The 26,975-nt window shown below is 37.5% G+C and overlaps 1 protein-coding gene across 3 annotated transcripts in view; it reads right to left on the bottom strand.

The window, feature by feature from the left end:
• Positions 1 to 1,505: 1,505 nt before the first annotated feature.
• kiaa1549lb (KIAA1549-like b) overlaps positions 1,506 to 26,975 on the bottom strand; it is a 68,815-nt gene continuing 43,345 nt past the window's right edge. The window contains exons 14-23 of one of the 3 annotated variants that reach the window (XM_073850965.1): positions 24,049 to 24,179; positions 18,683 to 18,810; positions 17,952 to 18,181; positions 16,166 to 16,298; positions 12,172 to 12,555; positions 11,975 to 12,072; positions 9,972 to 10,105; positions 6,505 to 6,656; positions 6,154 to 6,228; positions 3,682 to 3,821 (exon numbers count right to left, since the gene is read on the bottom strand). In XM_073850965.1, coding sequence (XP_073707066.1) covers positions 6,199 to 6,228; positions 6,505 to 6,656; positions 9,972 to 10,105; positions 11,975 to 12,072; positions 12,172 to 12,555; positions 16,166 to 16,298; positions 17,952 to 18,181; positions 18,683 to 18,810; positions 24,049 to 24,179 — 1,420 coding nt within the window. In that variant the 3' untranslated portion in view covers positions 3,682 to 3,821; positions 6,154 to 6,198. Of the gene's footprint in view, positions 3,822 to 6,153; positions 6,229 to 6,504; positions 6,657 to 9,971; positions 10,106 to 11,974; positions 12,073 to 12,171; positions 12,556 to 16,165; positions 16,299 to 17,951; positions 18,182 to 18,682; positions 18,811 to 24,048; positions 24,180 to 26,975 lie in introns of all 3 variants that reach the window. The other 2 variants (XM_073850963.1, XM_073850964.1) reach the window with 2 other exon arrangements.

The following is a 26,975-nucleotide window of genomic DNA, read 5'->3' as shown; positions in this document are numbered from 1 at the left end:
AGCTGCTTCGGTCATATTACGGCAGCAAACTTCCTTGACTATTACGCCGGAATGGGAGAGTAGTTCCTAAGCTTATCGGGCTAGAAAATCACAGCTTTACATTTTCCACCGGTCTTAGTACACGATATAACTACAGAAGAGTCGAGTTTAAAATAGGACAAATATGGAAACTCGTTGGACATTTTTGAACGTGATGCTATTGGTCTAATAGGATTCAATGATCTATGCTAAAAGTGATATTGCCAGAACAGGAGAACGGCTGAATGGATTTCAAAACGGTAAAACTCAACTTATTAACTCGAGTTGGAGAATGAGCCTATTTCCAAAAAAAGTGGAGTGTTCCTATAAAGCTATAATATAGGATGTAGAAAATAAGAAAACAACTGTAATAATTATTATACAGGACTATCTACAGGAAAGTTAAATAGCCAATCATGCTTACACACAAAGAGATACAAGATGTAATGCAATAACAACTGTATTTTAATTATATACTTGCATAATGTACTACTTTACGTAATGTAATCTTTATTGGCAGAGGGCAGCAGAGAGATTACATTCTAGGTATAGGGGTCAGTGATGATTTTCCTGCCCTTTTCCCTCACCCTGAGATCCTGGAAGAAGGGCAGGAGTGCACTTATTATCCTTCCGGTAGTCCTGACTGTCTGTTGAAGTGTTCTTATGTCTGATCTGAGAACACAGCTCAGTGACAGCTAAATGCAGAATTTAATCAGTTCCTCTTTATAACGCTAGTTCCTTGAGCCTGTTTAGTTCCTCTGAAGCTTCAGAAGCTGAGCAAAACTTCCAGTGCAGCACGTCAGTTTTGACAGTGAAAAAGTGAAATGTTAAGGCTTTGAGAATGTTTCACATTTGCATAGAAAGAGGCATCTATTTGATCAAAGTAACTGATTTTGGATACTGGACAACAAACTGTGGAATTGGTAACTGCGAGATGATTGAGGAGTGGATTGAGGGAATATTGGCCTGATGAATCCAGAAATACTCTTTGCTGCTTTACTGAGTAGCAATGAACCAACAAAATCTTCCAAGATGACTGGACAAAGAACGGAAAGTGAGGGGAGAGAAGATGAGGATCCAAAAGCAGAACTGTTTAAGTGGTACATTTTGTTTAGCAGATAAAAACTCTGCCTCTACTCCCACAAAAAGTTTTGAGAGATGGGAACTTGCTTATAAGCTGCAGTACAAAAGTGAAGATGAAAGAAACAAAGGAAATGAAGACAGAAACCATTTTGGTTTGAGTTTAGGAGATTCAGTATAAGACAGCACAAAGCTAATCATGAAGTTAGACTTGTTGAATATACTGTAAAATATATTATTGGGCCACTTTTGTCTGACATTTCAATCTGAGCTTTGTAACCAACCACCACACCTTAACAAACAAACAATCTTAGTTGATGCCATATATAACAAAAGTACGGTTGTTTGTTTTTTCCGAAGCCAAAAAAAGGAAAAAGTTCAATAAACAACAAACTTGTTCATTCGGTTGTCTTTTATTGCAAAGTGTCTCATCAAAAATGGCTCAAACACACTTCTTGATGGTGTTTTATTAGATATGTGGGAAGTAAAATCAATATATTGATTTTATAGTAATTATATCAACAAATTGAAACGTATGCAAAAAAACAAAACAGGAATATAACTACTTGCAACTGACTATTGCCATCTTTCAAAGTTCATTTTCACGCTTTATAGTATTTTCAACATTGTGTTTGTCATGTAAGTAAACTGTATATTAAGAAGCTGCCTCCAAAAACAAACAAACAATTTATGTGAAAAGACATTACGTTTTTACATTTTTGTATGTAACAAAATGGGCCACATTTTAAACATGTAAATGTTGCTAGTTGAAGAAAAGTTTGGAAGAGAATGTAGGGATTATAGGTTAAAAATATAATGCAGTACTGTTGCCCCTTCAGAGCAAACTCTATAAAACTCAAGTTGCATACATTAAAATCACAAAAACCATCAACACTCCTGTGTTCATAAGCCACTCCATGACACACCGCATGCTCAAGCTAATGAATAGTTACTTGCTAGAGTTAACATTATTATTAGGGAAGATGAAGTGGACCAAGTTGGTGATGGAAATACTGAATCATTTTTGAGATCTTACAGTTATTATTATCAAACATCTGGATATTTTTTTCAAACATGTCTGCAGAAAAATCTTGAGTAAAGTGCTTGTCAGAGTTCACTCTTGATTGATGCATATTTGACTCCAACTGATAAAAGTTTTTAAGTAAACAGATCTTAAAGTAAACCGATTTTGTCGACATATAGATATAAAACAGATGGGTTTACTTCCAAAAATAAAAAAAAATCATGTGATGACTCATTCGCGTGATTATAAAGCTCTTTTATATTTGACTCCACCAATGATGCTGCAGTACACCTAGCACCTTCAACAGAACAATTTCACAGGGTATACTGTTATATCGCAAGTTATTAACGCATAACACATTTCATCTGTTGATAATGCAAATTAATTAAGCTCCTTAAAGTTAAAAAAGATTGCTTCCATAGGCCTTAGACAAGGTAGATGACATTTAATTTTACATGAATAAAAAACAAGACAGTGAGAGCAGGGCTGCCGCAGGGGTTTCTGAGTCAGCACAGATGCACAAACTGCTCAAAAGGAATAGTTCTAGTTCACCATGACTAATGTCCTCATAAACAAGTCTGCATGGGAAGTGCCCAATACATAGCATAACCTTCAGTTAACAAATAAGTAGTCAAGATTGTTGACGTTGATAGGAATTGCACCCAACTGAGATAACATTTTCCTTCTCGAACTTTGGAAACGTTTTGTTCTTCACACTGCAACTGGTTGTGCTGGTGTACCTTCACATTTATCCAAACCCAGGACTTCTGTTTGTCTTTGGAACTCAAATAAAGATATTAATATTCTCTCATCATTTTTGTCAAACGTACTCGCTCGACTCGTGGGTAACTTCAGCGGTTCTTGCGGAGTCTTAAATGTGCTTGTGCATGAATGTGCGTTGATAAATGTGTATAAGTTAACAAAAGTCTAAATTCAATCTGTTTATCACATAAAGTGATCGTGTCTCTTCAGAAAACTTGGATTCAACTGCTCAGTTTATTTGGGTTTCTTTTGCCATGTCTTTATGGACTTTTCTAAAGCTTGCCTATTCTTGGTTTAACAGACTTCCAATAGTTGGACAAAAATGATGAGATAGTTTTTGAAATATTTTAATTTATGCTTCATCAATTTTCAGGTGGACTATCCCTTTAAATACCATACCAGGTTTCAAAAAACACAACACCGCTAAAATGGGAAAACTGTTGATTTCCATATTGTCCCGATAAATGCATATTAATGTTATACTACAATAAATGAAACCTTTAATCACATGTTAATGTTATAGTACAATGGCTAAAAGAACCGCACAAAAACTGTATTAAAAGCAGACAGGCGTTCCATTGAAAGAAAGAAAAAAGTATCCAGTGAAATCAGAAGTCTGTTCAGTGTCTGTGCAGCTGGTCCACCAATCCACCAGAAAGTTCTACACCTGGAACTCAAACATGTCTGCTTGCTTCTTGGCCAGTTTGGCCACTTCATCACGGATGGCTTTAACCAGGGCTGAAGTGGAAAGGCTGTTGAGGGGGGTGTCGGGGCTGATGGGGTCTCTGGGCTCCGCTAGACTCTGCTGGGACGCTGCGGTAGAGGAAGAGGGACGGTCTGGACCGCATTGAGCCACCTGCCGCTGATGCCACAGGAGAGGGCTGCCCTGAGGATAATGAGGGTGAGGAAAGGCCTCCGCGTAGCCCGGTAAGGCCATCTGAAAGAGAAAACATCCAGAGGCAGCGTTCAGCAAGGCCTGTGCCAAAAGCGGTCCGCTAGGGTCAATTGTTATTTTTAGTGAGTCTTGATCTGTGCTGCAGTTGACCAAAGTCTACACTTAAAAAAGGGAACCAATAGACAAATTCACAAGGACGACACTCACGATAAGGAAAACAAAAGATCTACTTAAAAGTAATATTAGTGAAACTCCATTCAAACAAGTTTGAATTGTGTGATTTGATCATTTTCATTAAATTATGAATTGTGAACTCATAAACAATCTGAACAAGGGTGACCTTGTCACCAGGGTTGAGCATCATTCAGAATTTAGAACAGACTCCTTTTTAACTCGTGTGTTAATTCAAATGGAGTTGGTCAAAAGAAGATGAGTTTACTCAGTTGCAATTTAAAGTTCCTTAAGGCACTCACTAGACCAGGGATCCTCAAATCTTACCCTGGAGGTCCAATGCACTGCAGAGTTTAGCTCTAACCCTAATCAAACGCACCTGAGCATGCTAATCAAGGTCTTCAGGATCATTAGAGAATCACAGGTAGGTGAGTTTCATCAGGGTTGGAGCTAAACTCTGCAGCGCATTGGACCTCCAGGGTAAGATTTGAGGAACCCTGCACTAGACCAACATGTTAATCCAACTTATTACAGCAAAGTATAATGAATTAAATTTGAACTTTAATGTTGACTAATTATGCCTATTGATTCCCTGATATGTAGAATGCATTTTCCATACAAGTCATTAGACTTTTTTTTTTCTTTGAAGTAAAAGCAAAGCTGTCAAAATACTTGACATTAAACCAATTTTAATTTTGCCATGAGGCAGAGCAAACTGTCCATTAATCTGTTTTCAGATTCATTTATAAGAATAAAATAGACACTTAACAAAAATTAAATAGAATAATTGCACACTAAGGAAAAAGAAACAAGAAGTGTGTCCTAACAATTTTTGTTTCCAAATATTCCTGAGATATTATTGATTTGCAAATATGTAGATATAAATATAAATACTCATAAACACTTAATTCTTATCTGATGACCCCTGTGTTTAATTAGCAAGCACCTTGCCTCAAAAATGTTCTATTTTTCAATTTAAAGTTAGATGTGTTACTTGGGTGTCACTATGTGGCAGATTTACTTGCTAGGTTATAAAAACATTTTGGTAACACTGTATTATGGACACCTTAAAATAAAGTGTAATTACTTATTTGATGTACTTACCATGTGACTAAGTTATGGAACTGCCTGTACTTACAGTTTGTAATAATGTAGATGTAATAGCCAGCTACTGTTACACAGATACTTGTACACTTAAATACAATCTTGATACACTTTATGTCTGTGTACTTTTTTAATTACTTTGTATAAAGTCTGCAACACATGTTACAATCTTTTGGTTACATAAGTAGACTCATATGTATGTTACATATGTGTAACAATAGCTGACTGTTACATCTACATGATTACAAACTCTAAGTACAGGCTGTTCCATAACTTAGTTACATGAAACAAAATGTACTTACTATGAAAGTACAATGGCTACTACTCAGTACTTAAGTAGGTAATTGCTATGTATTATGGACACCTTAAAATGTTTTACCAAAGCTTTCTACAATAAAAAAAGAAGAAAAAAGCGTTGTGAACAATTGTGACCCTGGACCACAAAACCAGTCATAAGGTCAAATTTTACAAAACTGAGATATATACATCATCTGAAAGCTCAATAAATAAGCTTTCTATTGATGTATGGTTTGTTAGGATAGGACAATATTTGGCCGAGATACATCTATTTGAAAATCTGGAATCTGAGGGTGCAAAAAAATCAAAATGCTGAGAAAATCACCTTTAAAGTTCTTCAAATTAAGTTCTTAACAATGCATATTACTAATCAAAAATTACATTTTGATATATTTATAGTAGGAATTTTACAAAAAATGTTCATGGAACATGATCTTTACTTAATTTCCTAATGATTTTTGGCATAAAAGAAAAATCAATAATTTTGACCCATACAATGTATTTTTGGCTATTGCTACAAATATACCCCAGCGACTTAAGACTGGTTTTGTGGTCCAGGGTCACAATTTAATTCATAAGTTCTTATGGTTTGTAGTATAAATCGTAGTATAAAAGCAATATCAGAATATCAACATCGCTATATGAATTCAATTTTTAAATTTCCACTTAAAGTTTGCATCTGGTTTTCTACCTTAATTCAAAGCCTGGAGTTTCTGATTCTGAATGGCACACAACCCAGCTTGTGACAGAGGAAAGAAAAAGAAAAAGAAAAGTGTTCATTTAAAGAAATGTGCTCATCTACCCTGGGAATCTGTTGTTTCCACTCAACGTCAGCGATAAATTCAGTTCAGCAAATGGTTTCTAAATGACACTGGTTCTGCAAAAAGACACCGTGTGAATGCAGGCACACAAACAGGGATAAGAAGGACAATCCAAAAAGACGAGTCAGGTCACATGATGTGACAGAATGCCCCCTAAATTCACAAGAGTGTATAGAGGCACATGTGACAGACCAGTTCTGCTTCCCCTGGTTGCAGTCCACAAGGTTTAACTGTATTAATGGTGCATGCACTGTAACATCTCGGGATGCAACCCCGTTTGCGAAGCAGAATTGGACACATGATAATGGACTGCGTGGTAACGGCATCCTTACAGATTCGGCCCACTGAGGAGGCACGTCCTCGGGTTCAGGGGGGTAAGACATCCAGGAGGGGCTGTGGTAGGAGGAGGGTGGCGTGGAGATGAAATATCCCGTGTATCCCGGACGAGCCGCTGGGATGGCGTACACTGCCGTCATGGGGTTTCCTGCGGGACAAACACGAATGAGTTTGGTAGAGGTCTAAGATAATAACTGACATTACTGAATGTCACTCACTTTGCAAACAAAACAAGCAAAAGCACAGCGGAGAGAGTGTGGTTTTTACCCAGGAGAATGCAGTTTGAATGCATCGGAAATTCAATACAGTGGTGTTTCATACCTGAATGAATTAGCATGGATTTTGCAACATAAAATAGTATTTTGTCAACACTGGTTTGATTGGTAACAGCCTACAGTAGCTCATTATTCTAAATTAATTTATTAAACACATGCCCTTACAAAAGTAAAAATGGCAGACATAATCAAACATCTAATTTTCGTCAATGGTGCGAACTGACCACCGCACAGAATATGAAGATGGTTATATGTCCACAATGGGCCTAAACAAACCAATGTACAAACACTTTTTTTTTTTTAGTGAACATCACACAACCTTAATAAGATTTTTACATATTCTTAAGAAAATGCGAGGTGCTTTCCTGTCATACTCACAGACACAACTCTAACATGTTGCAGGCTGTCGCGATTCGTCATTTCTAATCAACTATTCTCTTTAAAAAAATATTTGAATAATGATTAATGTACATTAGCTCTATTGTTTAGAATACATTATGCATTTCAACAGTTGTGTGCAATAAACCCATATGATTTCTTGCTTTTGATTTTTTTTTTATTTGATCTAATTATTACTATTATCAACTCATTGCTATTCTATATGTATTTTAAGTAATTTTAAAGGCTATTGTTCACTTACATCTATATACATCTATATATTTACATTTACATTTATTCATTTAGCCGACGCTTTTATCCAAAGCGACTTACAAATTGGGAAACAACAAATGATTCATCCTAAGGAGGCAGATCGACATAGGAAGTGCTCAAAAATACCATATATTAGGTGTTTTTAGATGAGTAGAGGCTAGAAAGGGAAGATCAAGAAAGGGTTAGGGTTAGGGAATTTTTTTTTTTTTTTTTTATATATTATTGAGTCAAATAGTGTAGAAAAAGATGGGTTTTAAGCTGTTAAGGATCTGCATTCCGGATGGGGGTGGGAAGATCATTCCACCAGACAGGGTCGTTGAAGGAGAATGTTCTGGAAAGTGATTTCGTGCCTCTCTGTGGTGGTACAATAAGGCGTCTTTCACTAGAGGATCTCAGTCTTCTGGAGGCAGTGTAGATGCGTAGTAGTGAATGGAGGTAGGCAGGTGATGATCCGGTGGCTGTCCTATAGGCCAGCATCAGTGTCTTGAATTTGATGCGTGCTGTAACCGGTAGCCAGTGCAGGGATATGAAGAGAGGTGTGACATGGGCCTTCTTGGGCTCATTGAAGACCAGTCGTGCTGCTGCATTCTGAATCATTTGTAGAGGCTTGATTGTACATGCTGGAAGACCAGCTAAAAGAGCATTGCAATAGTCCAGCCTGGAAATGACCAGGGCCTGGACGAGGAGTTGTGCAGCATGCTCTGTTAGGAAGGGCCTGATCTTTCTGATGTTGTGCAATGCAAACCTGCAAGATTGAGCAGTCTTAGCTATGTGGTCTTTAAAAGTCAATTGGTTGTCAAAGATTACACCCAGATTTCTGGCTGAAGTCGATGGGGTAATTGTTGATGAACCTAACTGGATGGAGAAGTCATGTTGTAAAGATGGAGTGGCAGGAAAGATGAGGAGTTCAGTCTTTGCTAGATTGAGCTGTAGATGGTGTTCCTTCATCCATGCAGAGATATCCACCAGACAACCTGAGATCCGTGCCGCTACCGATGGATCGTCTGGTTTGAATGAAAGATAGAGCTGTGTGTATATTTTTATATTAAATTTTTATATTAAAATTAATAAAGTACCCAATAAAATCCATTTTATTTCCATTAGATTTTTTCTATATTATGTTTTAATGGTTAAGTTATTATTTTTAAAATCAAAAAGTATGTCTAGTTAATTTTTTTCAGTTTTATTTTTTACCAATTTTTTTTTCATTACTTTCCTTGATTCCATTTTAATGGTTTCATTACATTTTAATAATCAAAAGCATCTCCAATTAATTGATTTTATTAAAAATAAAATGTTCTTAATTTTTTGTTGTTGTTGTGGGAAATTAGTTGTTTAGAATAATCTAGAAATTAGTCGATAGATTAATCAATATAAAAAAAACTTGTTATTGCAAAATAGGCTGCCCAAAAAATCTCAAGTCCTTCTTTCAGGTATAAATATCAGATATGTTTTTATCTGTTGCATCTTCAGATCATTTTAAAAAATAGCAGCCTATCTCTCCTCAACAAGGTTCACAATTTTTTTTTTTTATATACAATCGCTAAAACACATTTCTCAATACTATAGTCACTTTTACAAAACCCTTGACACAGTTCTCCTAACCATCTTTCAACCTGACACAGCAGTTCATTTCACATTCAGAATGCACTGAAACTACTGAAGTCATTCTTATATACACTACAATAGGTTTCAACAAACAAACACACTTTATCACTCAACACAACAACAAGCTAAAAAACACTAACAGGTGGCATTATACAATGATTTCTTTTGAAAATGTTACAAGACACAAAGGATACTGTACTGTTTATAATTCACTGCAGTACGTGTTTCATGCTCAATGTTTGCACTACAGTGCACAATTATTCCTTTGTTTTTCCCTTTTGTATAAACGGTAATGACAATAAAAGACTAACACTTCCAAAGGTGTTCAGCTACATGCACCTGCTTTGATAGATTTTTAACATCCAAATTATTTTTCTGCATGGCACATGATGTTGCAAATGTGTCTTATTCATTTTTGTAGTGTGCTAGGTTTTGAACTCAAGTTTAACAGTATTGAAAACGGTGTGTAAATTGGCTTGTATAATAAATAAAGTTCTGGTGGTGTTTGTGTGGAAGTGATAAAAGAATTCATGTAATTTGAAAGATGTTATCAATGAATGCATTTTGTGTCAAAGCGATGATAAATGATGCACAGTTAACCCACATAGACTGATGCTGTGCTCACTGGGTGAAGAGTTTTGAAAAATGACCTACTGTTAGTATTAAGAAATGTGTCTTAACGAATGTAAAAAAAAACCTGTAAAAGTTTACACACAAACACTACTTACATATGTGGTTTACTTGTACTCTCCATAGGCGTAATGATTTTCTACTGTACAAACTGTTTTCTATTTCCCTAAACCTACCCCTCACACAAAACTACAGGCAATTTCTGAATTTCATAAAACACTGTTCAGTATCTTTTCGTAGGCCTTTCAGTTTACAGAGACACAGGAAGTGTCCTAATAAAGCATGTGATAAATGCTAACCTGAGTGGTTGGGAATAGGCTCAGTAGTGAGCGGTGGGAGCGGCGCTCTGCCCTTTGGTTTGTAGGGAGCGCTGTCATGCTGACTCACTGACGACTCCGAGCAATGACCCTTCGGACCCAGATCTGAAGATGACCTGAAGAACATGGCAACAATTGTTTACATGCATTAACATTGTTTCACCAGCAGGTGACAGTATTGCTTTACTAGCAAAGTCAGTCTGCTGCCTTTACAAATGAAGAAGTAGCATGCCACAGCACCAAACCTGTCAAATCAAATAAACCTGGACATTTTCCTTGACTATTCCTGGGCTCTGATTTTGTTACCAGAATAGATCACCCAATAATAATTTATTATTTACTCATCCTCGTGTTGTTCCAAACCCACATGACTTTCTCAAGGTGTTATGTCCTGACTCCTGGCTGTTCTGTTTCTTACAGCGGAACTGAATGGCTAGTGATGCGGTCAGACTCCAAAAAGGAAAATAAGTAAAATAAACCCTATAAAGCCCACTGTAACATATTTGATATACAGATTTTTAGGGCCGTGATATTTCAAAATGATAAACCTTGAAAAATCTGTTGTACACAATCTACTGTCTGTCTTCTATCATCTGATTAAAAGTCTTTACTGATTTTAAAAGTAAGCATACAAATAACTTTAATACTGATATTAACATTTCAAGATGACCACTTACTAGAATTAAGTAACTCTGGTTTACTTAATTATCCAAATATATAATAAATTCCCATACAATCCCCAACAACAAGAATGACAGAGCTTTGGTCATAAACTAAGCATTTAAATCTCTTACTAAGACACATCATTGGAGATATAGAGTGACAAAATTATATTTATATAATTGTATGTAAGTGTCAGCTATACTGTTGCAAAGATTTCATTGTGTTACATCACAAGCTGTAAGAATTTCAACTTACTTTTTGGCAATACAAATATCAGCAAATGCACCAAATTGCATTTGTCACATCAGGTTTGTTAGGATGGGACAATATTTGGCTGAGATACAACTCTTTGAAAATCTGGAATCAGAGGGTGATTAAATTAAGTAAAAAAAAGTTGAGAAAATCGCCTTGTTCAGTTGTCCAAATGAAGCTCTTAGCATATTACTAATCAAAATTTAAGTTTTGATATAGTTACAGTAGACAATTTATAAAATATCTTCATGGATCATGATCTTTACTTAATATCCTAATGATTTTTGGCATAAAAGAAAAATGTATCATTTTGACCCATACAATGTATTGTTGGCTATTGCTGCAAATATACCTGTGCTACTGAAGACTGGTTTTGTGCTCCAGGGTCACATTTGTGCTTAGTTTAGGCTAAAACCTAGGTACATTTTTTTTCCCTCTGATTATCATTTTATATGTCGTGAGTGTGTGTGTGTGTGTGTGTGTGTGTGTGTGTGTGTGTGTGTGTGTGTGTGTGTGTGTGTGTGTTCGTGTGTGTGTGTGTGTGTGTGTGTGTGTTCGTGTGTGTGTGTGTGTGTGTGTGTGTGTGTGTGTGTGTGTGTGTGTGTGTGTGTGTGTGTTCGTGTTCGTGTGTGTGTTCGTGTGTGTGTGTGTGTGTGTGTGTGTGTGTGTGTGTGTGTGTATATTATATTCCAAATCCTCTTACACCAAACAATATTTTTCCTTGAGGAAAAGTGCTAAATTTAGTAACAAGAAATTGCATGAATACATAACGTGAATATATAACAGACACGAAAACTTTATTAAAAATAATTATACTTAATTACAATCTGTTAGAAGATTTATAGAATATAGAGCACACTTTAATGGTACTATTTAATTTCTTGAATCTTGACAGCTTTATCCACAATTATTTGACATGTTTGGATTGTATATGTCCTTTTGTGTGGCGCGGAAGACAGAATGTCAATTGGGTTTGAAATGATGGGAAAATATTCCTTTAGTAAGTGCTGAATAAACTCATGCAATGTTAACTGCCAGAAAAAAGGTAAAGTGTGTGTATATGTTCTGACCGTCTCAGTGATGAATCCGGAGGAGGGCCTGTTCTTGGTGGGACAGGGGGTGGAGGAGACCCAAGAGCCATTTCAGGAAGCTGAGTAAACCTGAAAGCCTTTTTGATAGATGTGCATATTAGCATACACATACATATAACAAGTGATATGGGTTTTGACCCAGATGTTTTTAGCATAGATCTGATTTCTAACTGTACCTGTTTGGCGAGGCTGTACTGATAAGGATCCGGTCTGTAGGCTGGCACCCACTGTAGGCCTCCCTGCCCTTGACTCGTGGTTCCCGGAGCACTGGTCACCACCTCGGAGTACGGGATGACTGGACCCAAACTATAGGGACCCAGCGGTGCGTGCTGATGGTGGGAGTGATGGGGGCGGTGTCTGCTGGAGGTGGAGTGGCCAGCTGAAGCTAGACTAAAGGCTTCTTCTAGCAGGAGATGCATCTGCTGACGAACCTCATCTATGGAGGGCTGAGAGCTCAGCGTTGATGTCTCAGATTGACCTTTGATTTGTCGACCGCAGCCGAAATAATGGCGGCCCGCAAGCCGGTCAACGTCAGTCTCTTCAATAATCTCTGGCTCAGTCTGCAAAGGTATATAAATGATGACACTTTTAACTGTATTAACTATTCATTTTGCTAAAACATGATAAAAAAGTAACAATATTCAGTGCCTATTTTAAGCTGCTCTGTGATATCAAGATCCTGCCAATATGCTGAAATGATTAGTCAAGTCTGGCAAACCGGAAGTATCAAAATAAGTTTAAATGAAGTTCAGTTCTTTATTTTCAGATTTTCTAAGAAGATTGACTGTTTTTTATGTTTGTTTCACAGATAAACTATAGAACGGTTTAGAACAAAATTGTAAATTATGAACTTTTATTTGTATTCTTATAAAATAGCAATGATTTTCAACAGTCTGGAGATAAAATTAAGAATTTCACCATTTCAAAATATGTGCATGAGCATTTATGCCTTGACAAGATTTATTTTGGTAATAAGCTACACCTGCACACTGCCAGATCCCCAAACAGCCCTACCATTCTGAGCTGCTTTATGAATCACATATTTTCCCTCTCTTCCCAAATTACCATTTTCATTTAAAATCTTTTCATAACATGTCCCCTGAGCTTTTATTGAAACAAGTGAATTCTGTGCTAGTAAAATGAAGCAATACAGTCCTGATTATCTTTAGGATTATATAAAACTAATAATCTAAATCATTGCTTTGTGAGTCTTTCATGTGTCCTTTCTTTAAAACACAAATGCTTATAAAACACAATAATAGCAGAAATAAATGGTGTACAATCTATTCTTATTCAGTACTGGTTACTTTAACAGCGTGGGAGTTTTCATCAGATATCTGCGGTGCATAGGCCCAATGAAAGAAGGCAATGATTCCCTTTCAGTCGTTTACTTCGAAAGTGAGCCTCATTGCACAGACCCTGTGCAAAGTCAGGGAGGACAAGGAACAGCTCTTGTTGGTAGCCCTGTTTTGGCCCAACAGGACCTGGTTCTCTGAGCTCGTGCTCCTGTCATCAACTCCTCTCTGGCGCATTTATCTGAGGAGAGATCTCCTCTCCCAGGGGAAGGGCATCCATGCCCAGATCTCTGGAACCTCCATTTATGGTCCCTGGACATGACCAAGAGGACTTTAAAGACCTTCCAGCCACGGTGGTAGGTCTCTAAATGCAGGCTAGAGACCCCTCTACTAGGCGGCTTTTTGACCTGAAATGGTGCATTTTTGTAAATTGGTGTTCTTCCCAAGGCAAGGACCCACAGAGATGTGGCATCCAGTCAGTGCTATCCTTCCTCCAAGGAGGCCTGGATAGGCATCTGTCTGCTTCAACACTAAGGGTGTATGTGGCTGGGATTTCAGCAAACCACGACATGGTGCAAGGCAGATCGGTGGGCAAGCATGATTTGGTTAATAGATTCCTCAAGGGTGCCCGGTGGTTGAATCCACCCTGGCTGCGCCTCATCCCCTCTTGGGATCTGTCTGTGGTCCTTCAAACCCTATCTATTTGACACACTTCAGTCAGTCAGTCTTAGTGCCCTCTCCATGAAGACTGACTGTGCTCACTTCTATTAAAAGAGTGGGAGACCTTCAGGCCCTCTCCGTTAACGATTTGTACCTACGATTCAGGCCAGCAGACTCGCATTGTCTTGAGACCCTGGCCTGGATACGTCCCCAAGGTACCTACCACTCCCTTCAGAGATCAGGTGGTGACCTTGCATGCTATCCCTTCCCAGGGATCCCAACCTGTTTTTGTTATGCCCAGTCTGTCCCCTATGTATTTATATTGAACAGAGTTTCAGACGTTCTGAATGGCTCTCTGTCTGTTTTGGGGGACAGTAGAAGGGGAATGCTGTCTCCAAACAGAGGATCTCCCATTGGATTGTGAATGTGAAGGTCTACTCTGCCATCTGGGAGTGAGAGCCCACTCTACCAGGGGTGTCTCTGCCTCAGCAGCGTTGGCAAATGGGGCCTCTCAAACAGACATTTGTAGAGCTGCAGGTTCGGCTACACCTAATACATTCGCTAGAATTTACAATCTACAAATAGAAAAAGTTTCGTCCAGAGTCTTAAATGCAAGCTCTGAGACTCAGGAAACTGAGGTTTCCTCATGTGCTCCACATGTAGCGGCTCCTCATGCGGCCCCATGTGTGTATTTTCCACCTTACATCCCTCAGATTCGGTGTTTTATTCAGTTTTCGGTTATTCGCTTGTCATGACAGAGGCTCTGGGGAGGGTGATGTCCACATTAGTGGTCTAGGAGCACCACATATGGCTCAACTTTACGGTGATGTGGGAAGCTTTCTCAATGACCTTATTTCCAGGGTTTGTCTGTCTTTGGCAACACTGTTGAAGATTTTGCCCAACAGTAAGGAAGCCATTGAACATATCCTCCCTCGATGTGGATCCGGTCTACCCCCAGACCCCCAGTGTCCCGGGGATGGCCCCCCATAAGGACTTCACCAGGCCCTGCACCAAGCCTGAACAATGGCAATCCACTTGTAGGAAGGTGGCACTTCTAGCTTGTTATCAGACTACTAAAAACCCTCGGAAGGTTTCAAAGTGGCCCTGAGACAAGCAATCCCAGGGAGGAGGGATTTTCTGACCAGCCTAACTCCACTTCCGATGAGGGACGAGAGACATACTGCATCACTTCGGGCACCAAACAGTCAATACAAAAATAATTTCCTTTTTCCCTGGGTCACACACAAACACACACCACATTCATGGTCCTCATAGGCACAATGGCTAGGTGAAAAATTTAGGGCATCAGATCTGGTCAGACACAGATACATGGCCTCCTCATGTTTTAATGCACCAGGTCTGTTGTCCAAACTTTGGCAAACTACGGTTCCCGTGTATGTTGGTGGCTTCTTCAACAGACCTGAGAAGCAAGATGTGCTGCTGCACACATTGAACAATCCCTCTTGCAGCATCAGTATTAGGATCTGCAGTAATTTAGCCAACAGCAGGTCCTCACTGTAATCAATAGAACTAATGCTATTTCTCACAGAGCCAGAATCCACATTATAGGGACATGCTTCTAAAACATGGACAGAGACAAAAAACTATGTGCCTTTTTATACTAAATGCATAAAGAGGACTTATTCTGAAAATATTAATTTTATAGGTAAGCGATTCCAAAAAAACCCACTTAAGCATGAAATCGATGAGAGGTGCACATACTGTAGTCAGCATACTACACTTAAGATCTGGGACACAAGTGCATGTGTGCCACTGATTCTGTTGATAATGACACACGTAATCTTCATGCAGCTTATTTACAGTAAAGAAATAAGTGGTCAACGATGATTCCATTCTTTATTCCCATCTGCAAACCAAACAATTATGCTTCTGTTTCCATAGTGATGAACTTATGATTATTCTTTTAAACGACCAGTGATTGTTTACTTTGTAAAAAAAAAAAAAAAAAAAAAAAAAACATTTTAAAAAACCCACACACACAGCCAAACAACAAATCCTAGCAGCAGCAACTAACCAGGCATATCACAACCCAACCACAACTCCACACAATAACAATCAAGCAATGCCTTGCAAGATCATTTGTAACTGTCCAGTGTTATCTGTGCATTTGTCAGATGCTTTTATCCAAAGCTGGCACCATGCTCTGCCAACTGTGTTTCTGAAGCCTTTCCATTTTTGCTTGAAGAACACTCACATCATAGCCACTGTTACGGATCCCCTTTCTGGGTCTCTCTCTCATGACCAGAAGATCCATCTCTGTTCCTCCAGGACTAGGACTGTTTAGAGACTGTCTGCTGCGATGTGTGGGATGACTCACCTGAGAGGGTCTGAAACCACACACACAGATAGAGCGAGAGACATAGAAAGAAAGTTTAGAACATGTAAACTGGACAATGTAAGGCCTACTGTAAGTATGTATGTGTGTATGTATGAATCTGTCAAATACACAAAGAACCATTCAGTCAAAGAGTCTTTAAAGAACCATTTCTTGCTTACCTTTTTATAATTTGAAGAACGTTAATTGCCACACAGAACCTTTTGTGAAACAGAAAGTTTCTTCATATGTTTAAGGTTCTTTATAGAACCATTTAGACAGAAAGGTTCTTCTATGGCAACGTGAAGCACCTTTATTTTTAAGAGTGTATCAGGATGCTGTGTATCTGGGAGCTGATAAGAAATACTTTAATAAGCACAAAGACTGAGCCGCTGTATAGGCAACTTCATCAGATTTCATTATTCTGAGTTCTGCATCAAAACAATGATCCAGTTGGACAGCAGATCACAGTAAAGCAGAGGCTAGCACTTTCACACAGAAAACACACCAGAAATAACACGCTGAACTATAAACTATAAAGGGTCACTGGATATGTAAAAGTTTCAATAAGTGTTTTCAGCTGTTGTAAAAATACATAAATGCCTTAAAGGACCTTTCAAAATGCTCAGGAAGATGATTTAAGCCAAAAATGATTTAAATATCAGTCAATATCACACAAATAATAATTAATAAATAATTAACTTTTTTTGCACTGTGGAGAAATGTCAGCAAATGAAATGAGAGCTAAAGGTAGTACTGTGGAATAGGAATCTGTTTTTCTTATTGGCTTTATATGAAACAACTTTCCTGCCTATCAAAATCAAGAGAATTTCTTCTGCAAGGGCATCAGAACAAAGTGGGGTTAGATTTTAGGCTGTGCCAGTGATCCCCGGCATCTGAGGCCTAATCAAATGGAAAGCTGAAAGCAGCAGAAAGATACGCTCTTTTTCATTACACAATGAGCAGTTAATTACATGAGATTTGACAGAAAGCCAATGGATCCAAAAAGGAAATTAAATATTTAAACTGAGGCAAAACTCCAGAGCAAGGGCATTTCGGTCAGCTAATGAGAGCGGCCAGAGCTCTAGTGATATCTGATCCAGTCATGTCTGTGACGGCTGTTGTGTCTACTTATGAACCTCAAATAGAACAACAGACAGTGTTTTCATCATCAAGGCTCATGATTGCTAACAGCTAACATACGAACAAAGCTCACTGCATCCCTTACCAAAAAGAAGTATACCTTTATTTTATTAAGTATACTTAAGTAAAGTTCCAGTATATTTTTAAGTATACTCAATATTTTAATTTTAAATGAAGTATACTAATAGCACACTTGAATAAACTTCTTTTCCGTAAGGGATATTGATTATAGCAGTCATTTGCCAAATGCCCCCACCTCCTGGAACACAATTTCAATTGAGGTGGAACATCCTTGAAGGAGGTTTCGATCCCCCAGATTGTGATTCTGGAACGATTTTGATTTGGCTATTTTTGTGAGCAACTACTTTTTAGGACCACTACAACTGACACTACAGCATCGGGTACAATTTACATTTTTGATTAATAAATCTGAGAGACAGTCTCATAACAAGTGTTAAAGTCTGTACACACAAAAACAAACTCATCTCATCTAACACATTTCAATTCAAGACAAATCGCCTACCTCTTGCGATACTTGACATACGTGGATCCCCTGTCGTCCTCGGGTTCCTGGGCTCTGCTGTGTGTGTGCGGAGGCCTGTCCTGATTGTTCTTGTGTCGCTGACTCAGGTCTTTAGCGCTACCTTTCCCCTCGGCAGAAGGAAAGTCATAGTATCCCTTCTTCTTGGCCTTCAGTCTAAGCTTATTCCTGTAGTGCTCAATGTCCGACTTCTGTTTCAGAGCCAAATTCACCTGTACACACATAGAGAGATGGAGAGAAGAGGGATTGGCCAATCATCCACCAAAAAAAAAAATCACATGCATTTAAAATGTGGCTCAAATTGATTTCCCATAGGGTAAAGTGATATTCTAAAAGAAATCTGTGCCAGGTCTCTTTGAAGCTCAAATTTGACTAAATTAAGCAGGAGGATCCATTGAGAGATGCTAAAAATAAGCTTTTGTTGACCATATAGACTACGCATGATGTTAAATGAAGTCTTAATACAGTTACAGTCTTGCAGAGGCAGAATTGTTTCCTTTTTTCTAGTTTATTATGGCCAAAAGTTGATTTATTTCTGTATTTATTTATTTCTCCTTGCAAAAGCATCCATCTGACCTGCAGAAGTTTTATAACATCAGCCAATCAGCACTGAAGCGGCAATTTAGCATCAATCAGTGGCCATTTTTTTTGCATGTAAAACGCATCAAAAGGTCAGTGAAAGGACTTTGGTATCTAATAAAATTAGGTCTTACCTCTCCATTGAATACAACAGAGTCCTGGCTGCGGTCGGAGGAGGCAGGGTGCGAGTATGCGGGGGGAGCTGCCAGTGGTTTTATAGAAATAAGTTGAAGTGATCCGGAAGAACTATCGTAACGATCTGCTAAAAACAAAAACACACAAACTAATATCAGCAACAAGACTGCAGAAACTTAATCAGGTTATACAAGCATAATATAGACAAATTCACTTTCTTATTCTGTGACGGCAACACTGGCTAACAATATCCCTTCTAATGAAGATTAATTTCCTGAGTGGAAAAAGTCTGATTCTGAGATCTAAGCTTATCTTTTGATTTTAATTAACTGGGTCCATTTATCAAGACAGATTAGGGCTGTCCACTTTTGAGTGAATATATCTAAATATTAGAAAAATTATTGGATAAGCAAAACTGTGCATTTTGTCCTAACTGTAAAGAATTAGACTCGATGTGAGCAGAATTTAACAAGTTCTATCTGTGGAATGGATTTTCCAGCCCATATTGTTTTAATGTAAGTAATAGCTCACCACTGAATATATCATTTCTACCATTACTCGCTGCTGTTATTTCTTCTGTGGAATATTTAAAAAAGAACTGAATGGATCTTCATGCAGTTTTTACATATTGTAAGTTCATAGTGGCCATGTCTGTCAAGCTCTGAAAAAGCACCATACGTGTTGTCTTGCCATATAATTGGCATTATTTAAATTTTTGAGAAAACAATTGTTAAAAGTAAAGGTGCTTTAAAAGGTTCTTCACAGTGATGCCATAGAAGAACCATTTTTAGTTCCAGAAAGAACCATTCAGTCAAAGGTAATTTAAAGAATCATCTCTTTCTTACCTTTTTATAATCTGAAGAACCTTCTTTCACCAACTTCTTTGTGAAACAGAAAGGTTCTTCAGATGTTAAAGGTTCTTTATGAAACCATTTAGACAAAAAGGGTTCTTATATGGCATCATGAAGCATCTTTATGTTTAAGAGCGTATGGGGAGAGATTAAAGGTTTTCAAACTGAAATGTATTGACAATCTCTAAAAACACAGTTTACATCAAGTCACCCAAAAAGGTGAAAAATATGTAAGTTTTTTTTTTTCACAGAAGAAATAAAAAAAGAAAATGTATTAATATTGTTACTCTTTGTGTGCTTTTTGAGACAAATTTGAACAACAGAAAATTGCGTTCTGGCACACTCCATGTCTCCACAGACTCCAGTTCCATCTGACGAAGGTCACATGCAGCATCTGCCAACAGGACTTGAACATATGGCACCTTATGTTGTTATTGTGGGGGACGTGCTTATTTACCTGTGTGTGCTGTTGAGGGATGTATATTAGTAAGTCTGTGTGTTATCCAGACCAGTTTGACCTCTGCCAAGCAAAAGGTTATAAAATAATTAAGTTAGGTCTCATTGGATATGCATTTATCTCTGTCTGTCAGTATGTCTGTCGGGATGCATGCGTCTGCAAAAGTGTGTGTGTGAACCCTGTTGCTCCCCAGTGACAGACCGGATCATGTCAAAAGAGATTCATTCATTCATATTCATGAACTCCATCACTATTTTCCTTCTAAAGATGGTCATCTGGTAAAAGGTCCTTAAGTTTAAAAAAAAAAAAAAAAAAAAAAATCCATGCAGAGAGACACTGTGCAACCTCACACTGCACCCGAACACACACTGCCCTTACCAAAAGAAGTATATGTCAAGTTTAAGTATACAGGTATGTGCCAAAAAATTTGAATATCGAGGGAAAGTCCATTTATTTCAATAATTTGTTTCAAAAAGTGAAACTTGTATGTTATATTAGTTCACTACACACAAAGTGAAATATTTCAAGCCTTTGTTTCAGTTTTGATGATTATAGATTAAAGACAAAAAAAAAATCCAGTATTTCACAAAATTAGAATATTTCATGTATTATGTCCTCAGTACTTTGTTGGGCCTCCTTTTGCTCTAATTCCAGCATCAAGGTGGCGATCAGCCTTTGACACAGTTGAGGTGTTATGGAGCCCAAGTTGCTTTGATATTGGCCTTCAGCTCGTCTGCATTTCTCTGTTCCCTCATCTTCCTTTTGACAATACCCCATAGATTTTCAATGGGGTTTAAGTCAGGCCAGTTTGCCGGCCAATCAAGTCCAGTTATTCCATGGCTATTAAACCAGCTACTGGTAGTTTTGGCTTTGTGGGCAGGTGCCAAATCCTGCTGGAAAATAAAATCATCATCTCCAAAAAGCTTGATTATGCGTCAAGCCACTCCTGAACCAAAAACAACGTCAGAAGCGTCTGTGCTGGGCTAAGGAGAAAAAGTACTGGTCTGTTGCCCAGTGGTCCCAAGTCCTGTTGGTCAGAGATAGTTTGGGGAGCATGTCATCTGCTGGTGTGGGTCCATTGACTCTGGACTTGATAAAAGACAATGCAACTGTCTACCAGGAAATTTTTGAGCACTTCATGCTTCCTACTGCCAGCCAGCTTTTTGGAGATGATGATTTTATTTTCCAGCAGGATTTGGCACCTGCCCACAAAGCCAAAACTAGCAGTAGCTGGTTTAATAGCCATGGAATAACTGGACTTGATTGGCCGGCAAACTGGCCTGACTTAAACCCCATTGGAAATCTATGGGGTATTGTCAAAAGGAAAATGAGGGAACAGAGACCCCGAAATGCAGACGAGCTGAAGGCCAATATCAAAGAAATTTGGGCTCCATAACACCTCACCTGTGTCAAAGGCTGATCGCCGCCTTGATGCTGGAATTAGTGCAAAAGGAGGCCCAACAAAGTACTGAGGACATAATACAGTACATTAACACACTTTTCAGAAGGCCAACATGTGTTTAAGATCCTTTTTATTGGTCACATGAAATATTCTAATTTTGTGAAATACTGGATTTTTTTTTTTTGTCTTTAATCCATAATCATCAAAATGTAAACAAATAAAGTCTTGGCATATTTCACTTTGTGTGTAGTGAACTAATATAACATACAAGTTTCACTTTTTGAAACAAATTATTGAAATAAATTATTGAAATAAATGGACTTTCCCTCGATATTCTAATTTTTGGCACATACCTGTACTTAAATCCTTTAAAATTTGCAGGTATAATTCAGAATTCATTGTTCCATCAATGACGGCAGGCTGTTCTGGCCAAGACGCAGCAAAACAGGCCCAAGCCATGATACTACCTCCACCGTGTTTCACAGATGGGATAGGATTCTTAAACTTCAATGCAGTGTGTTTTTTTTCTCTGAAAATAAAAGTTCCATTTTGGTTTCATCCATCCATTAAACCATTCTCCAGTAGTCCTCTGCCTTGTTTACATGATCTTTAGCAAGCCATTTTTCTTTTGGAGAACAGTGGCTTTCTTCTTGCAACTCCATTGGTTGCTCAGTGTTCTCCTGATGGTGGACTCATGAACATTAACATTAGCCAATGTGAGAAAGATCTTTAGTTGCTTAGAAGTTACCCTGGGAACTTTTGCAACCTCGCAGACTATTACACGTTCTGCTTTGGAGTGATCTTTGTTGGTCGTCTGCTTCTCAGGAAGGTAACAGTGGTCTTGAATTTCCTCAATTTGTACACAATCTATCTGACTGTGGATCAGTGTTAATTTCGTTGACGAATAATTTTTGTCAACGACATATTTTCTCCGACGAAAATGAGACGATAACGAAACGAAAACTCGTTTTGAATGACAAAAACTATGACAAAAATCTATTGACATTTTCGTCAACGAATAAAAACGAGCCAAAAAGATTGAGGAGGGACGATTTTGGAAGAGATTCATTCAGAACGAATCTGTTGCGCGATAACGAGGTTAGATGTGTACGTATATGAACTGTATCATCGCCTATTGATCTGTCCTGTGGGATAGATCGTAAACATAAGCTGGCATACCTCTGCTGCATGTCTCAAAACATTAAAAATGTCAATATCTGGGATTAAGAGAAGAGCAGACATATGGATAAATTTGAAGACGCAAAAGAGAACTTAATTCGGTCTGGTTTTCAGAGCATCTCTCACACCGCACACGAGTAAGTTACTCTTTCATGAACGGAGAAGTACATTTAAAAAATGTTGAATTATCCGTGTTGATGAGTATTCACACAAACACAATCGGTTACATCTTAGGTGAACGTAAACAATTGGGAGACTATCAGACGATAGTATCAGAGATAAAGATTCATCTAAATGTATTTATATAAATAAATGTCTGCTAGAAAGAATGAAGAATGTGGTAAATAAGTTATAAAGAATGCATAATTAGCCTATATGCTCTTTATGAGAAATGGTTTCATTTAATTTGAATATAAAAGCATGTTACATATCACAGCAGATAAATCTGTGTATATCATGATAAAACCTTCATATGAAACCTACATCTACATAATGTGTTTTGTAATTTTAGAGAAACGTTTAATAAATGAATTACACTGTAACTAAACCCATTAGATTTTAGCTGACTAAATCTACTGTAGATTTAGTCGACTAAAATCGTATGATATTTAGTCGACTAAAACTAAAATCAATTCAAATGACTAAAATATGACTAAAACTGAATCAAAATCTGCTGTCAAAATTAACACTGCTGTGGATTTGTGGAGTCCAAACTCTTTAGAGATGGTTTTATAACCTTTTCTAGTCTGATGAGCAACATCAACTCTTTTCCCGAGGTCCTCAGTAATCTCCTTTGTTTGTGACATCATTCACTTCCGCAAACATGATCAGACTTTGATAGATCCCTGTTCTTTGAATAAAACCGGTCACATTTGAGTCATTGCACTGACTGAAAACACATTTGCACAGATGGACTCTAATTTCACCTTTAAATGAACTGCTTATCCCAAAGATTCACATACTTTTGCAACGTACAGATATGTAACACTGGATCATCTCAATATATAAGTGACAAAGAAGATATTTTTTCTCACTTGTTTGATTGGGCTCAAATCTATATTCAATACAAAATATGTACTTTTTAATAGCTGTGAACAAAAGTGCTAAAAGTATTGCAGTGTAGCTAATATATCTGTGATGGTTAAGAGAGTTTACGAGCCAAGGACCAAAAGTGCCCATGGAAGAAGAAACAAGTATATATTTTAAATAAAGATGAGCTCACTTTGCCCATCATCGAGGAATCCTTCTTTCCAAAGAGCTTGGTGCAATTCGTCGTGGGATTGTATGCTTTCTAAAATCGACACCCGTGGGGATGCATTAGGTTTGGCCAAAAGAGTATTTTTGGAGAAATGTTTGAAGCACAGCTATTCCTTCCTTTGGATTTCTACCTTTATTTTTCATGAGGACACCTTCCTTCAAATGTCTCTGGAAGCAGCTCTTTCTGCAGAAGTGCTGAAACTGTGGAGCATTTCTCACCAGTACTCTTCCTCGTCCCCTCCTTTGTGAGTTTCTGCTGCGCTGTGGCTTTTTGCACACTCGAGCCCTTTCCAGAGACCTCCTTCACTGATTCGCTGCTGATGACGGAACCGTCCTCGCTCGGCAACCGACTGCAAGTAACCATAGCAACAAGGAGCAGCGGTGAGTCGGTGCATGTGTGAAATGAGAGGATGGTTATGTCATTTTCTTTGTCTGCATTCTCATCTCATACACATACTGTACATAGAAATGCAAAGACACATTATCAAACAGATACACATGACCAAATCACTGCTGTGCTAAAACTAGAACTATGGACACTAGTATTGATTTGTTTTGATTGTAATGATTGTATTAGTCCATTTAAATTTAAGATCTTAATATCCAATATATTTAGTCTTGATATTGTGGTAACTTAATGAAATACATATCATTACATATTAAGGAAATGCTATAGAGATAGAAAAAGACACATGCACTTTTGCATGTATTGTAAGCTCTTTGCTTATTTTATTATTTATTATAATATTGTAGAATTATGCCAAAGCTTAAGTTTCACTTCAGTGGTATATGATCCTTTAAAAGTCATTCTAATATACTAATTTTGTGCTCACATATTTTTTAACATACTGTCACTTTTGATCAGTTTAATGCATCCTTACTTAGGTTACTTTAGCCAAAAGGGTGTAATACAAAGGCTTCCACAAAAAAAAAAAAAAAAAACACAAGCAAAAACTTACGTAAGTTGCTAATAATCAGAATTGTTTGTTGAGCCGCAAATCAGTTTATTAGAATAATTTCTGAAGGATCATGTGACTGGGGTAATGAGGCTGAAAATTCAGCTTTGATCACAGGAATAAATTACATTTTAATATAGATCTTTTAAATTAGCAATATTACAATCGTAGACATTGTATAACAGTAGACTGTTGTATAAACACAATATCACACTTGTAGACGTGAGATATGGCTGTATATTGGCACGCAGTGGTTAGCTACGGCCGAATCACAGCAGTGCCAATATACAGCCATATCTCATGTGTACTCGTGTGATATTGTGTTTATACAACAGTTTGACAGCACGAGTGTGTAAATACATAAGAAACAACAACGGGGTGTCTTTAAAAGCCCTCTTTTGTGCAGAATTACTTCCTTCCGCAACAGATTCAAATCTCAGTTTGATAGTTGAACAGTTGAGCACGAGCCTACGTTACTAATTCCAAAACATCACTTTAGAACTAGTAGCGACGGAATGTTGAGTTGGTTTATTAAAATACTTATTGTATTACTATAGTAAATGCTTACTGTATTATGTACAGTTAATAATAAAGCAATGGTCTAAAAGATCAAGATTGCCTGCATCTGATACATCATTCATTCTTCATATTTGAACGTCCGCTGAAGAAAGCGTTATCTTTGTTGTAATATGAATATCCTTTCATCTGTTAAGGGAGATTTTGCTTCTCAGTGCATTTGTTAGCTGTGTCAAGCCGTTGTTGAAACTAAAAATAACAGCGTTAACTTTTCAGTATAAAAGTCTTTAATGCTGCCTCTCTAAAACAATTGAACTAAAATCACCATCACAAACTCATGCCCCGTTTCTTAATACTAAACACTTTTAAAGGTGCAGTGTGTAGATTTTTGCGGCATCTAGTGGTGAGGTTGAGAATTGCAACATCCACCGCTCACCCCTCCTATGGTAGCTGACACAGGATTAAGATCTTGCCGTTTTTGACAGCAACGAATAATGAGATTTATTTTAAAACATTAATTAAGGGATTATATTTACTTAAACGATGTTATTGTGAATATTACTGTTACTTGTTCATCATTGTGTCAGTGTTTTTTTCCGCTAGAACAACAGTGATGAAACGCGATCTGTAGAGCAGTTTGTCCGTTTAGGGCTACTGTAGAAACATAAGGGCGACTTCCATGTGAGGAGACCCGCAGTGTATGTAGATGTAAACTGATAATTCTAAGGTAATAAAAACATAATGGTTCATTAAGTAAGGTCTTTATGTACCCCTGAAAACATAGTTATGTATATTATATTGCACCTCTGTCTAGAGATCATCTTAAATATTACACAGTGCACCTTTAAATACTACTATTTATATCAAATATTATTGATTGAATAATAATATTTAATAAACAAAAACAACAGCCATCATAAAAGTTGCTAGGCAATTCAGTCAAAAGTACAAAGACAGCGCTCTGATATACAGCGGTGAATTTACATAAGCATGATGAGATTTTGCCAAAACTATTTGCTCTGGAATAAATAATAGTTTAATGAGACCAAAGTCTACCTGTTAGATTTACCCAAAACTGATTGTATCTTTGTTTAACCATTATAGCGGTCAATTCCAGAAAATATCTCCGAGGTTCATGAGTGCAGACAATCCGGAGCTCACATTTCTGAAAACGTCGATGCAAATGATTCAAATAGACGTTATCTTTATTAACAAACTGCATATTTGAACTATAAACAAGTACATACTCACCTGAAACCCTCTTAACTACATTCCGCGACAGAAAAACAGTAGTATTTATAACATGATACTGGATTTAGGTGTCCGCTGTGACACTCGCTGTAAGAAGCACCGGCTGTTGGAGTTCTGATATCGCTCTAATATCGCAGTCCTATCAGCCAATCAGAATCGAGGACCAGAAAGAACTGTTGTATAAACTGTAATAATATTTCACAATATTAATGTTTTTTACTGCATTTTGATCATATGAATGCACCCTCTGTGAACATAGTAGACTACTAAAATAATTGTACTATCCAAACTTTTGACCAGTGGTATAGTTCATGATTTACATATTAATCAACTCAACCTCAATGAGCAGAGGCAGGAAAATGAAAAATACACTTCTCCAGAAATTACATCTTAACTTTTGCCGAGATAAATGGTCTACATCGA

Source organism: Garra rufa, chromosome 11, assembly GCF_049309525.1.
Source record: "Garra rufa chromosome 11, GarRuf1.0, whole genome shotgun sequence".
NCBI lineage: Eukaryota > Metazoa > Chordata > Actinopteri > Cypriniformes > Cyprinidae > Garra > Garra rufa.
Note: the sequence above shows the minus strand (reverse complement) of the source record. Positions and strands in the feature narration are given on the sequence as shown.